Below are 14,118 nucleotides of genomic sequence, written 5' to 3'. Positions count from 1 at the left end.
CCTTACTTGATTCCGATGAAACTCGCATTTCTCACCCTTGACATAGAGCTTGTGATCTCGAAGTCGGTGTAAGACTTGTCGTACGTGTTGGACATGAGCCTGCTCAGAAGGGGAATAAATCAGAATATCATCAATGTACACTATGACGAATTTGTGCAACATGTCATTGGAAGATTGACGAACTATTAGCCAACCCGTACGGCATCACTAAATATTCGTATTGCCCCCTACTGGTGACAAAAGAGGTTTTCCACTCGTCCCCTGCTCGAATCCGTACCAGGTTATAGGCGCTCCGGAGATCGAGCTTAGTGAATATAACCTCCTCTCGCAGTTGTTCCAGGGAGGAAGGGATTAGAGGGAGAGGATCACGTCTCTTAACCGTGATCGCATTAAGGGCACGATAATCCACCACAGGTCGTAGACCCCCGTCTTTCTTCTTAATGAAGAAGAATCCAGCTGTTACAGGTGAGGTGGAGGGTTGGATAATTCCCTGCTGTAATCCCTCCTGGATGTATGTCTCCAGGGACTCTTCCTCGGTTAATGAGACAGGATACAGTCTACCCCGCGGCATTTTAGCCCCCTCTAACAGGTCGATGGCACAATCGCACTCTCGGTGAGGAGGGAGTCCGGATGAATCCGTGTATCATTCGTTCATCCGTTTTTCAACATGAAACCAAAACAAAAAAAAACGGAAAACCACTCGTATTTTCAGTTTTTGTTTCCAAAACCAAAACGACAAAACGGATAATGGCTCGTTTTCCGATTTCCCATTTTGTGCTCAAATCAAAAATGGAACAAACGGATAACGAGCGCTTATGTCCGATTTTGTTTTTTTCATTTGAGACAAACGCCGTGACCCGGAAATGACGTCTGTACTTATAGTAAAACAAGCGCGAACAATACAGCTGCGAGAAATAAAATTAGCTAGTTTTACCATCATGGCCGGATTGGAGGATTGTGCAGATGTAGTGAAAGAACTTTTTGATAATGGGAAAACGCATGCTGAGATTTCCATCGCGCTGCAGCACTTAGGTGTTCAAACATGCTCAGAAATGTCAGTTCGACGGTTCTGTATTCAGCACCAACTACAGAGAAAAAGGCATGTGTCTGACACAGACTTGGAAACAGCCATTGTATCATCAATACATAAGGTATGTTTTCACATTTCAACATTAACAGGCATTATTTTTCATGCTAATGGTTTAATGAAATCTTAATTTTGTTCTTTTGAGTGTTGTTCACTTGCGTACCCTTGCAACCCGACTGCCTATTGAAAACAAGTTTATATTAGGGATCATACAGCTGTGTGGCACTCTGGAGTCTTTGGTGTAGATTGTATTTAATTTCCTAAAAGTTTGAGGTTGAAGCAGAAGCCTGACTATATTAAACTTATAGATACTTTACTGCATTGTGTCTCATTATACCATATTATGTTACCATGAGTAACATTGTTTCATTGTCCAAGAAGCTCTCTTTTATATATGGTGCTATTACTTTACTGCTAAATTTATGTTTTGACAGACGGGCTCGTCTTATGGACGAAAGTTCATGACAGGATACCTGTCATCAGTGGGAGTTAGAGCAGGAGAATGTCGAGTGGGAAGAATTCTCAAAGATGTGCACCAACCATATAACGAGGAGCGTCGCAAGGTAAGTTCACCAACGTTAATAATAATTATTAACATTTCAATGATCCTTAAAATCCCAGGCCTATCTGTGTTCAACTATTAGCAGTCCATGTGTGTATGGATTTTATAGATTCGGTGAACATTTTTAATTAGAGTGCTGCCTTTACATTGATTTAATTATACTTGTTTTAGGGAGCACGTAACTTAAACCCTGTTCCTTACAATGCGGAGTATATGGGCCATAAACTCCACATGGACCAGAATGAGAAGATGGTAATGTTCGGGGTCACACACGTCCTGGCTGTGGATGGCTTCAGCAGCAAAATTGTTGCTGAAGCAACAATGCCAGTGAAGAACAACCTTGTTATTTATGAGGACATTTACAGGTAAGTCCATTCAAGGTTAAAACACTGAAATTAATATGCATTATATTGGGATTATTAAACATTATTTTATTATGTTAGTATTGGCCACAATGGTAAATGTCAAAAAAGTCTGTATTTCCTTTGTCATTACTGTGGGCAGTTCAATGTGGCATATCTGTCCATATAAAGTATAAGAATTTAAACTTAGCACTCTTGTTTTATTACACAGTAGCAGTTGCCAACAATGGCATGTGGGACCAAGTCAGAGTAGATCATGGAAGAGAGTTTTACCTGGCTCTGTATATGCAAGAGAAGCTTGCTCAACACCGACACAACATTGACAGGCAGCCTTATGTGCAGACAGCTTCTTCAAGGGTGAATTTTGTCTTACTGAGCACATATCTAGATTTTTTTTTTTTAAGTTTGGCTAAAGCATTTCCAGTGGTTATTTACCAAAAATAGTATCCGGAGACTTGTGTTTTATTGGTCTTGCATCTTTATTTTCCAAACAGAATCTTCATGTGGAAAGAATTTGGCCAGAAGTTAATAATCGGGTAAACTATCCCATTAAACAGGCCCTCGTTCACTTGCTGGACCAAGAGTTGCTCAATATGGAGGATAATGTGACCAAATTTTGTGTCTCCAACCTGGCATGCCAAGTAAGCCAAATTGGACTTGCAAGAGTTGTGCAGTCCTGGAATTGTCATAGGATACCAGGTATGGTAGTATTTGTAGGTATAAAGCCGTATAACAACTGGTAAGGTTGTGTCATAAACTAAAAAAGCTTTTTACCCACACAACATTTTAGGCAGAGGGATACCAAACCAGCTTGCCTCTGCTGGTTGTCCAGCAAGAATCTCACAGGAGCTGCTGCCCACTGCTGCAGAGGCAGCAAACATGTACGAGCAGGAGTTGAGGTCCTCCCTGACTTGGGTGTCTGCCTTTGCAGTTGACCCATTTTCATCTGAGGAAGATAGATGCCGTGCAGAACAGCTGTTTGGAGAGAGCTTTCCAGACATATCTCTTCTCTTTGACACAGTGTTCAACAATGACCGTAGAGTTTTTCAGGAGGCACTGTTTTATCTCATCAACATTACAGAGAGGTATATGTAAGATAAATATACACAGGGGAGTGATCATTCACATTTGTTATATGTATATATTTGTATATTTGTATATGTATGTTAATCTGATGTAGGTATGTTAATGATGCTTTTCATGCAATTTTGGGTAACTACTTGATTATTTTTGTGTGTACTTACCTTTGCATAGGAAATTTTTTAATCATTACATATAACAAAGGATTCTGAACTTACATTTTTGTAAAATTACAATATTTTGAGGTATTGTAACCTCAATTTTAGTTGAAATAAATACCAGTTCTCTTGAGACCTCATATGTCTTTTAATGTCCAAAAGGTCAGTGTAACAAGTATAAAATACATAACTCTAACAAATATAATAATTTAACATTGTAACATGTAACAAGTTCACAGTACTGCATGGCAAAAGTGCATTTTTTACATTTACGTCTGTGCACATGGCCAGAGTAAGACTGGAAAAAACAAACGTTACAGTTGAAACGTTCTAGAACATATTCTGTAAGTGTATATTTGAAGCGCAACAAATATTACAACATTTTTAATCACAAGAGTACTGGCAGCCTCTCCACTGAATGTGCCATGTTATGCAACCTTGAAAAAGGGGGTTGCTTAAATAATACCTCAAAAGTGCACATACCGGTAATTAAACATTTTACAAACATTTGTGGCTGCTGTAGTGAATACAACATACTAAATGAATATCTTCTCCAGTGGTGCCAATGCTTCAGAGAGTCCAGCCACTTCGTGATTATTGTTCTCCAAGTCTTCAGCCCGACACTTTGGGCAGTAAGAATGGGTGCTGCTCCACTCCTCAATACATCCCTTACATCCAATTAAGCTTCTGCAGCAGGTTGAGAAAATTGGTTTATCAATAGGACCTGTTAAGTAAAAACATAGTTAAGCAGTGCTTTATAGGTGTTATTTTAATTGTGCAACATTAATGGCCTATCTAGTTGCAAATAATTGTTCTTTTTTTGTAGAATAATCTGACATTGAACCCAAGCTAAAAGATTTAAGCGTACTTATAGAACAATTTAAAAAATTACTGATGGTAAATGGGATATACATCAGCACAACATGATCTAAATGTTAGAAACATATAAAATGATTGTGTGAATGATGGTTAGAGGACTGGGGGCAGTCATGGTCTAATGGTTAGGAAAGCGGGCTTGTGACCAAATGGTTGCCAGTTCAAATTCTAGACACAGCAGGCCTGGAAAGTGCAATTAGGAAAGGACCTAACCCCAAAACCCCCAGGCACATCCCTGCGTGCTGCCCACTGCTCCTGCACTCTGCACCACAATGCTGGCAAAAAGTCCCAAAGTTACAAGTCATCTTGTAAGAAAAATCTTGGAGAAAAAAATTATTTAATCTTTGTACTAAACATTGTTCTGTGGCAAAAATTTGATGCTTGTAATATTGATACAAGTCTGCAATAATGCAGTTTTCTCTGTTGACCTCTGTTAACCTTTAAATTGGAAGTATGCCAACTCTAAAACCTGTACTAATGAGCAAATAAAGAAATTCCACCCAGTTTCTGAGGTCTACCAGAACACACATGAACATACAGAGTAGTGTGTAATAATGTAGTGCATGGTGTGATCCCTTATAATGTCTTTACATTGAAGCATTTAAAACATTACAAACCTGTGCAGACAAGACAGCCAAAGACAGCTTTTAAAGAAGTCACTTCAGCCTCCGAAAGCGACAGTGTTGTTGTCAGTCTGGAATGTGCAAATCCGCTCAACTCCTTGATCGCCTTTGACACATCTTTAAGTCCCTGGGCTGCCTCGACGACTTCTTGAATGTCACCTACAACCTCTTGAAGGCCAGTATCTTCTCTTCGGCTGGAAAATGTAATTTAATAATTAAACATAAAAAGTGATTTTAACAATTAGTTAAGACACAGTAGTAAAAACCAGTGCAGCCTTACTGGTGTTATGTAGTCTAAAAGGAAAGCCAATTTAATTTTTTGAAACTGGAATAAGTACTACAGCACTCTGAATGTCCCCTAATTTAATGAATGAAAATCGAGAAGTTTATTGTCTGTTATCTACAGTTTCATCTGTTACTGGAGTGTGATTAAAATATATTAATTTGGAGATTCCATTTATTATAATGTCAGATCAACCCAAAATAGAGGATGCATTATGGCGAAACAGTTTTAAATTAAGAAGTTTCTAAAACTAAAAAACTTTTCTTATTGAAAGCTTGAATTATACTGTATCTCTAATAGTATTTATTTAAAAAGGTTATTCAATGTGTACTTTAACAAACTATAGTCCGAAATGTCACCCGTCATGCAATAAAAAAAAACTTCCCATTTTTGTTGAACAAAAGACTAATAGCACAACGCACACCAGAATGTAGTTCCATAGTCAGCTTTTCATGTGCTTACTTGACTGAGCTTACTAACCTACCATATTAATGCTGTGCCGCAAAATAAAAATGAGTAAAAATAATATAACAGCAGTCTATTTACCTCAGTCTCCGCCTTTTATTGCTTTGTAGGAGTCCTATCTGTTCTTCTGGTACTGCAAAGACTTTTCTGGAATTTTGCTTCCAGTATGTTAATCCTGGAATAACAGTAAGTGGTTTTATCATTTAACCAAACGGTTGTTGGATTGTTGACAATTTTCATCATATCAGCAAGTTTTAAAAAAATGTACTTGAGGCACTAAGTAGGTAATTTAAAGAACCTAAGACAGTTATAAGTACAAAACATACTTCTGTGTGAGAATAAAATGCTCTTAAGTAGGTGTATGTCATGCACAGGGTTTCTGCAGGTTTTCTAAGAGTAAATTTAAGACTTTTTTAAGACCAAATAAAGAAAATTTAAGGAAAAAAAATATATTGTAGGGAAATTCATATGAATATATTATAATCATAAGAATTATGATATTATATTATAATCATAAGAATCATAAGAATATACGTATTCTTCGGACTTCCAATCGCACTACATGTCTAAATAGCGCGCTTTAGAAGAAAGGGTTCATCTGCGCATGCTTGTCAAGTTCTTCTTCGGGTTACTGACAGATGAAGCAGCACATAACGCCATCTACCGTTCAATGAATATTGAGCGATCTAAGCCATGTAGCACAGAAATTACGCTTTCGCTTCTCTTTAAAATCAAAACACACGAGGAAACTGTCACGATCGCGGGCAAGCGAGCAGGAAAGCAAGCGATCGGAGCCAGGACGTAGGGAACAAACGGGGATTTATTGGGAAAACAGGACCGGGGAAGCACGATGGGCAACATTAATGGTGAGTCTGCCGAAGACAGACTCAGACAAAGACTAAATACACAAGACATGCCACGGAGAACGAGCCACAGGTGAGAACAATCAGGGTGAAAACAGGAGGTAATGAGGTGGGCGTGGCACACATCGGGAGCGGACGGAGCGGGGCGTGACATAACCCCCCCCCAAAGGCGCGCACACCGGGCGCGCCCGGGAGGAGGCGACGGACGGGACGACGGAACAGGACCTGAAAGACAAGAACAAAACCCTCAACAAGACCAGGGAAACAAGACCGAGAGACAAAACAGAAAGAGGGACGAGAAGAAGGACAGGACCTGACAGAGAACGGGGAAAACAGACAGACAAAGAGAAAAAGGAGACCCAGCGGGGACACCCACAGGCGACACGAAGGGGCCAGGGGTGCACGGAGGAGGAACAAAGGGACCAGGAGCAGAGACAGGCGGGACAAAGAGAAACGGAGGCGGAAACAGGGGAGCAGAAGGGAGCCCAGGCGGGCGACAGGCAGCGGCCGGAGGGGCCGCAGGGGAGAGGGAGAAGGGAGCAGGAGGGGACCACCCAGGGGCCAAGGGAACGGGACGAGGGAGTGACGGAGGGGACACGGAGGGAGCAGGAGGGAACACCAGTGAAGGCAGGCCAAAGGGGGAAGCCGCGGCAGGCGGAGGCGCAGCCGAAGCCGGCGAAGGCGCCGTCCGACGCCCAGCCGGAGCAGGGGGGCCCGGAGGCGGCCGACGAGGACCCGGAGGCGGGACCGAGGACCGGCACCGAGGATCCAGGGGGGAACCCGGAGGAGACCGCCGACCCCGAGCCGGAGGACCCATAGGCAGCCACCGAGCCACAGCCAGGGGCCGAACGGGCGAGCCAGGGGGCAGGGAGGGCGGGACCCGGGCCCGACACCTGTGTCCCCGTCCCTTGTGGGACACTGAAAGGCGGGGTCCTTGGGGGCGTCGGCCTTGCCGGGGTAAGGGCGAGGGAGTCAGGGCTGCGGGCGTGGCCGCAGGCGGGGCAGCCAGAGCCGCGGGCGTGGCCGCAGGCAGGGCCGCGGGCAGGGCGGGAGAGGCGGCCTCAGGCAGGACCACGGGCGTGTGTCCAGCAGGGGGCGCCTTGGCAGGCACCTCGGGCGTGCGACCAACAGGGGGCGCCTCGGCGGGCGCCGCCGTCATGTGGTCAGCAGGGGTCGCCTGGGTAGGCGCCTTAGGTGTACGGTCAGCAGGGGGCGCCTCGGCGGGTGCCGCCAGCACGCGACCAGCAGGGGGCGCAACCGTGGCCACCTCAGGCAGTTCAGGAGCCGGCAGGACAGGCAGTTCAAGAGCCGGCAGGACAGGCGGGTCAGATGGGACGGGCGGTGCCGCTGACAAAGCGGCGGAAGCTGCAGCAAGCGGTGCCGCGGGCAGAGCGGCAGCAGCTGCAGCAGGGAAGACAGGCAGGGCGGGCAGGACGGGCGGTGCTGCTGGCATCGCGGCGGCGGCAGCAGGCAGCGCAGCCGCGGGTAGATCGGCGGCGGCAGCAGGCAGCGCAGCCGCGGGCAGATCGGCGGCGGCAGCAGGCAGCGCAGCCGCGGACAGATCGGCGGCGGCAGCAGGCAGCGCAGCCGCGGGCAGATCGGCGGCGGCAGCAGGCAGCGCAGCCGCGGGCAGATCGGCGGAGGCAGCAGGCAGCGCAGCCGCGGGCAGATCGGCGGAGGCAGCAGGCAGCGCAGCCGCGGGCAGTTCGGCGGAGGCAGCAGGCAGCGCAGCCGCGGGCAGATCGGTGGCAGCAGCAGCAGGCAGTGCTGTCGGGAGCCGGTAGGAGGGATGCCGAGCACGTCGGCGCTGTCCCTTTAAGGGCTCTTGAGACCCGGGGAATGCCGTCTCTAACGGCGCGTATGCCGCCGTGCCCCAGACGCTCCGGCCGGTAAGAATAAGCCTCCAGCGGAGGTGGCTTCTCCGCGTGGAAGCTGGCAAGGCGGGCAGAGGCGATGTCATCCCAGGCGGGCGGTGAGCTGTCATGCTCCCTGGGTAGCTCCCAGGCGGGGAGCAGAGAGCAGGCTCCCAGGAAGAGAGACGGGGCGGCGTCTTCTCCCTTTCCCCGTCGTCTCCTCTTCTTCCGCCGGCCGGAACTTACAGGAGGAAGCGGGGTTTGAGCGGCAGAAGCCGCTTGAAGCTCAGTCTTGCGCTTTTTATTCCCAGCCCTTTTGGAGACCGGGAAGGTGGCCGGTAGCGAGTCGGGGGGCGGTTCCCGGGTGGCATACCCCGGGCGGGGTAGCCAAACAGCCGCTCTCTCCCTCAGCCGCTGCAGGTTTTCGCCCACCTGCTGGAGCAGCTGTTCCTCGCCGGTCCGAAATCTCCTATCTAGGAGCTCCCAGCAGCTGTCTACAAGCCGGCGGGCTTCGGGATCCGGGTGGTGATCGAGTTGGTCCGTCCATCGGATCACCTCCTCCTCCATGGGGAGGATTTCCCCTGTAGCGCTGAGCTTATTTAGGAGACTCACCATTCTGTCACGATCGCGGGCAAGCGAGCAGGAAAACAAGCGATCGGAGCCAGGACGTAGGGAACAAACGGGGATTTATTGGGAAAACAGGACCGGGGAAGCACGATGGGCAACATTAATGGTGAGTCTGCCGAAGACAGACTCAGACAAAGACTAAATACACAAGACATGCCACGGAGAACGAGCCACAGGTGAGAACAATCAGGGTGAAAACAGGAGGTAATGAGGTGGGCGTGGCACACATCGGGAGCGGACGGAGCGGGGCGTGACAGAAACAATCCCTCACAAAAATTTATGCCATGATCATATGAATTTAAGACTTGCTGGTCTGATTTAAGACCTTTTCAAGGCCTTAATTCACGGAAAAGTGATTTAAGACTTTTTTAAGACCCGCGGAAACCCTGCATGCAGCTGTTGTAAGTGAGCTTAACTCTGTATGCAGATAAGCTGTTGTAACACTATTGTGACAGCCAAGCAATTACCCCTAGTTCCTTCAGAATCCATTATTTCATTTCCCTGGCTATCTGTCAAAATGATGGACTCCTCCTGTCCAAGGGCCTCTTTCACTTTACTGACGATTGATGGCACACAAGCCTCAAACTCTGAGAGGCGGACTGTAACCATCTTGCTGGTCTCCAGCTTTCCATTCAGTACATCAGCAATGAAGACATTCCTGAGATTTGCATGAACACAGACTTTCTTTATATAAAGTCAAAACGTTATGCTCCTGTACAGTTCTAGATAGACCCTAGACATATAGGCCTGAGCATTTCACTAAAAAGCAACTCAACAGAATAGCATAAACACACATTTTAGCAAGAAGGAGAATTTTTCTCAGATTAGATTACATTGACTTTATTAATCCCACAATGGGGAAATTCCTTAGAAAATTTCAACTTCCTTAGAAATTACCTCTGGAAAGCTTTGGTCATGGTAGCCCGTGGAATTGGAGACCAGGAGCTGGCGGCTGTGCTAGGGGTCCGGTGGAAGGAGAAGCGGACAGGATGGTCCGAGGGCAGTGCCCCTGCTGATCTTTCCACAGTAATACTGTCACCGTGAACCTCGTAATGGCCTCTGTCGTTGAGGTCAAAGCAATTGAAGCTGCCGTGAGGTTGGGGGAAAATGGCTACGTTGGCATCGTCGGTCAAATAAACACTTTGCCTTTGTACCTGTGACAGATTTTGAGAGTACAGAAGGTTCAATATGTATACACGCACCCACAGATTTCGGTCTAGCTTGAATATGTTTTACCTGATCGCGGTACTAAAAAATATGAGGCGCCGTTTAGAAAATATTTAAAACTTTGGTCAAACAAAACACATACTGTATATTATTAAACACACACGCAGTCATATGAGAAACATTTAAGCACACATCCATACTACTGAAAACTCACACTTACACAGTTGAAGTTAACTTACACTCGCTCGCGCTCATACAGAAGCTTTTCACACATGTATGTGCATGCGTTAATTTCAATGTATGTGCGCGAGCGTTTCATGTGCATGTGTGTGTGTTTTCATTAGCATGGATGTGTGCTTAAAAGTTTCACATATGACTGTACCATACGTATATATATATATAACATTGAATTAGAGTGGATTGACAAAAAATACGTACCTGAAATATAACCGAGATCTTCTCTGTGGTCATATCTTCCTCCTTCAGAGTGACTCGTTTGCTGCCCAGGAACAACACAAAACTCTCCATTTTGATTAAATGCGACCTTTCTTTGCAAGTTTGCCAGTTTTCAGCTCAGTACAGTCATTTCCGGGTCACGGCGTTTGTCTCAAATGAAAAAAACAAAATCGGACATGAGCGCTCGTTATCCGTTTGTTCCATTTTTGATTTGAGCACAAAATGGGAAATCGGAAAACGAGCCATTATCCATTTTGTCGTTTTGGTTTTGGAAACAAAAACTGAAAATACGAGTGGTTTTCCGTTTTTTTTTGTTTTGGTTTCATGTTGAAAAACGGATGAACGAATGATACATGGATTCGGATGCCTTCTCCTTACTGAAGACGTCTTTGAAATTCAGGTACTCTGCTGGAACGACGTCAAGGTTTTCTGGTTCGGGACTTTCGACGCCAGTTGCTTGACATGGAAGGGACATACAGTCCCGGAGACACTGGTCCGACCAGGCTACAATCTCCTCTGTTCTCCACTCCAAACGAGGATTATGTTTCCGTAACCAGGGCAGCCCGAGTATGACGTCATCTTTGGACTTAGGCAGTACGTAAACCTCCAACGATTCAGTGTGCAAAACCCCCACACTTAGCTGGAAGGGTTGAGTCCGATAGAGTATAGTACCCTCCGGCATACGGTCCCCGGTCACCCCTCGAACGGAAATCGGATGAGCCAGTCTCTGCAGGGTCAGATTCATCCGTTCAGCTAGGTTAGCATTAATAAAGTTGCTGGCGGACCCGCTGTCAATGAGCGCCCTCCCCGTTCTACACATATGGGCACGGTGAACTGGGAAAGCGAATTTGTATAAAAGGAGGATATACCTACCGGGAGTTGAACCGTGCCGGGGGCAGGACGAGAGGCACAAGAGGCGATGGAGTGACCGGCTCCTCCGCAATATAGACATAATCCCCCTTGGAGCCGTCGTCTTCGTTCCGTTGGTGTCAGGGGCGTCCGGTCCACCTGCATAGGTTCAGCAGCTTCGATGGCAGGGAGGGCTGTTCCTCGGGGAACCTACGTGGGAGGACGTCAGCGTTGGCGATCCCTCATGGGGTTATCCAAGCGTATGGCCTGCCGAACCAGATCGTCGAAGGAAGGGGCCTCTCCCTTATGTGCGAGCTCGTCCTGTAAGTCTGGAGTCAGCGTTCGGAGAAAGATGGCTTGTAGACAGTCGTCTGGCCACCTCAGGTTTGCGGCGATGGTCCTGAATTCAAAGGAAAATTCAGCCGCCGTGCGATTGCCTTGGCGGCAGTCCAAAAGCCGAACCGCTGGTCTTTTTCCAACGGCAGGATGGTCAAAAATCTCCATCAAAGCCTGATGAAACTCCCTACCGGACCGCAAAAGAGGACTGTCGTCACTCCAAAGGGCCGTGGCCCACTCACGAGCCCGTCCAATCAGTAGGGACATCGTAAACCGAAAATCGCTCAGTAAGGCTCAATAACATTGGCTCAATACTTCGCACCGAGGGACGATGCCGGTTCTACTTTTAAACCAGTGTCAATCCCGTGTTGGTGCAATGCCCCTGTCCGGCCCCGCCTCTGTGGGCGTGACACAATCGGAGTTTTTCTTGGAATTCAGGTTAACTATTGTGCTATGGGAAGCCATGTTGAAGCCATGTTACCGAGAGAAATGCTATGCTAGTATGCAGCGATTAAGGTTCAGTAATTAGTAATTCCAAACTACTGTGTATTCCATGAATATGGGTTTTCGAGTTTCTTCAGGTCTGGTATTTAAATTTTTGAGGGAATAATTGGGTATTACACTGCTATGCAGGTTGGTTTTTTTATTGGATCGAAACTGTCGATTGGACGGACGAGCGGCAGCGACGGAGGATAAGGTTGAAGAGGAGCGTCTGCTGACCGAAGCAAACCTTTCTCTGCCTTCTACCTTCGTCCCATATTACAGATAAGCGTTGAGACCTCAATTCACCTTGAAAGCAAAACAAAAATATGCTACCCGGGTAGATTGGACATTTTATGTTGGACATTTTACTTTGGGGTTTTTAAGAGCTCTGAGGTTATTTTGGTTTCAGTTATGTTTTGTAATTACAACTGTGGGGAAAAGCCTTAAAAGAGGTGTACTTTGTTTATATCTGTCTCTTTTGTAAATAAATACCGGATATTCATTCAGTGAGGTCCAGTTACTCTTATTCCTCTACTCCTCTTTGAAAAGTTCCTTAGAAAGAGGGCACTGACCTGTTACACTGACCTGTTGCAGTAACGTTCTATACTACGTAGTGTGCCCCCTTACATAAGTTTTGGCGAGCCAGCCAGGAGGAGTAGAAGGGCTGTAGAGTAATTGGTCACCTTGCAGGTTGATTTAATTTAGAGACTGTACTGGAATTTTTTTTTTCTTTTGATAATTTCAAATTTAAGGGGTGTTGAGTTATAAGTAGTCATGGATGTAGAACAGGCATATGGTATAAATTTACGGAAAGCTGTATATGTCGAGGGCATTACTGCTTCTGATACTGATGAGCAGATTACTGAATTCTGTTCAGCCTATGGGTCTGTGAGCAGGATGCTTAGGGTCAGACAGACAGGGCAAGAGAATGGCGTTAAAGCCCTGGTAGAATTTGAGTCTGAGGAATCAGTTCCAAACCTAATGCCTAACTTACCCCAATATCTTCTGAGCATGGGGGACCCTAACATTGTGTGGCGTGTAGACAGGGCTTATGCAGGGACTCCTACTCGTAGGACATCCGCGTTTCCAGTGAGGGCAGTCCCCTTAGACCTCAGTGATCGCTCCAACTCTGCTAGTGAAGCTGATTCTGATGACAGTGGGACCCCCTTAATTTATAAACCACACACCAGATCTCACACAGCCTGACAGTCTTTCCCTACAGTTACCACTCAAACACATAAACAGACAACTTCACAGTCAGCCCAAATTAGCCAAACAGCCCCAAGAAGTGACCTCCTCAATCCACCCGATATCCAGAGGATTATTGTAGGGCATGTTGTAAGGAATGACAATGCCAATGCTTCAAATCAGGCATCCAAGCGTCTTCGTCCTTTTTCAGGCAAACTTCCTAAGCCCCCAAGTGAAGCAGATTTTCAGACATGGTCACTCCATGTAGAACTCATGATCCAGGATAAAACCCCCATTGATATGCAACGTCGTAAAATTCTAGAAAGTCTCCTTCCTCCAGCCTCTGATTTGGTTGGGCAATTAGGCCCGTACGCAGCTCCTAGTGATTATGTAAAACTTCTTGAATCAGTATATGGATTAGTTGAAGATGGGGAGGAGATTTTTGCGAGGTTCCTTAGCACTCATCAGAACATGGAGGAGAAAGCCTCAGAATACCTGCAGCGGTTGCAGGTGCTGATTACCACAGCTATAAGGAGGGGTGGCATTGCCAAAGCAGATGCCAATAGACAGTTGATGCGACAGTTTCAGCGGGGATCCTGGGATCAATCTCTTATTCTGTCACTGCAATTAGAATTTAAAACTGAAACGCCTCCCGATTTCTCTGATTTCCTACTGCGAGTGAGAACAGAAGAAGACAGGAGAACTGCAAAACAGGATCGCATGCATCGTCATTTACACGAAGCCCAAGTCTTTTATGAATGTGCATCTTGTGCAGGAAACACCTTCTTTTTATGGTACAG

At 46.3% G+C, this 14,118-nt stretch overlaps 1 protein-coding gene and 1 long non-coding RNA gene across 6 annotated transcripts; one reads left to right on the top strand and one right to left on the bottom strand.

Moving 5' to 3' along the window:
• The first annotated feature begins 848 nt into the window (after window positions 1-848).
• LOC140593218 (uncharacterized) lies at window positions 849-3,130 on the top strand. Of its 2 annotated transcripts, XR_011993465.1 has the most exons (5): window positions 849-1,151; window positions 1,522-1,650; window positions 1,821-2,014; window positions 2,569-2,710; window positions 2,802-3,129. It is a non-coding gene; the product is annotated as an uncharacterized lncRNA (long non-coding RNA). The 2 variants fall into 2 exon arrangements; XR_011993464.1 differs by having other exon boundaries at window positions 853-1,151; window positions 2,569-3,130.
• A 307-nt stretch (window positions 3,131-3,437) lies between these two features.
• LOC140593217 (uncharacterized) lies at window positions 3,438-10,549 on the bottom strand. Of its 4 annotated transcripts, none has more exons than XM_072717133.1 (6): window positions 10,445-10,549; window positions 9,737-9,993; window positions 9,307-9,497; window positions 5,578-5,671; window positions 4,743-4,942; window positions 3,438-3,936 (listed from the first exon to the last, which is right to left on the bottom strand). In XM_072717133.1, the coding sequence occupies exons 1-6, from the start codon at window positions 10,532-10,534 to the stop codon at window positions 3,929-3,931; spliced, it is 840 nt and encodes a 279-aa protein (XP_072573234.1). In that variant the 5' UTR covers window positions 10,535-10,549; the 3' UTR covers window positions 3,438-3,928. The 4 variants fall into 4 exon arrangements, 2 of the variants coding, with proteins under 2 accessions (XP_072573234.1, XP_072573233.1); XM_072717132.1 differs by having other exon boundaries at window positions 3,506-3,973; XR_011993462.1 differs by lacking the exon at window positions 10,445-10,549 and adding an exon at window positions 10,246-10,315 and having other exon boundaries at window positions 3,509-3,973.
• Between the last annotated feature and the right edge of the window lie 3,569 nt (window positions 10,550-14,118).

The sequence above is a fragment of the Paramormyrops kingsleyae genome, chromosome 10 (genome assembly GCF_048594095.1).
Source record: "Paramormyrops kingsleyae isolate MSU_618 chromosome 10, PKINGS_0.4, whole genome shotgun sequence".
NCBI lineage: Eukaryota > Metazoa > Chordata > Actinopteri > Osteoglossiformes > Mormyridae > Paramormyrops > Paramormyrops kingsleyae.
Note: the sequence above shows the minus strand (reverse complement) of the source record. Positions and strands in the feature narration are given on the sequence as shown.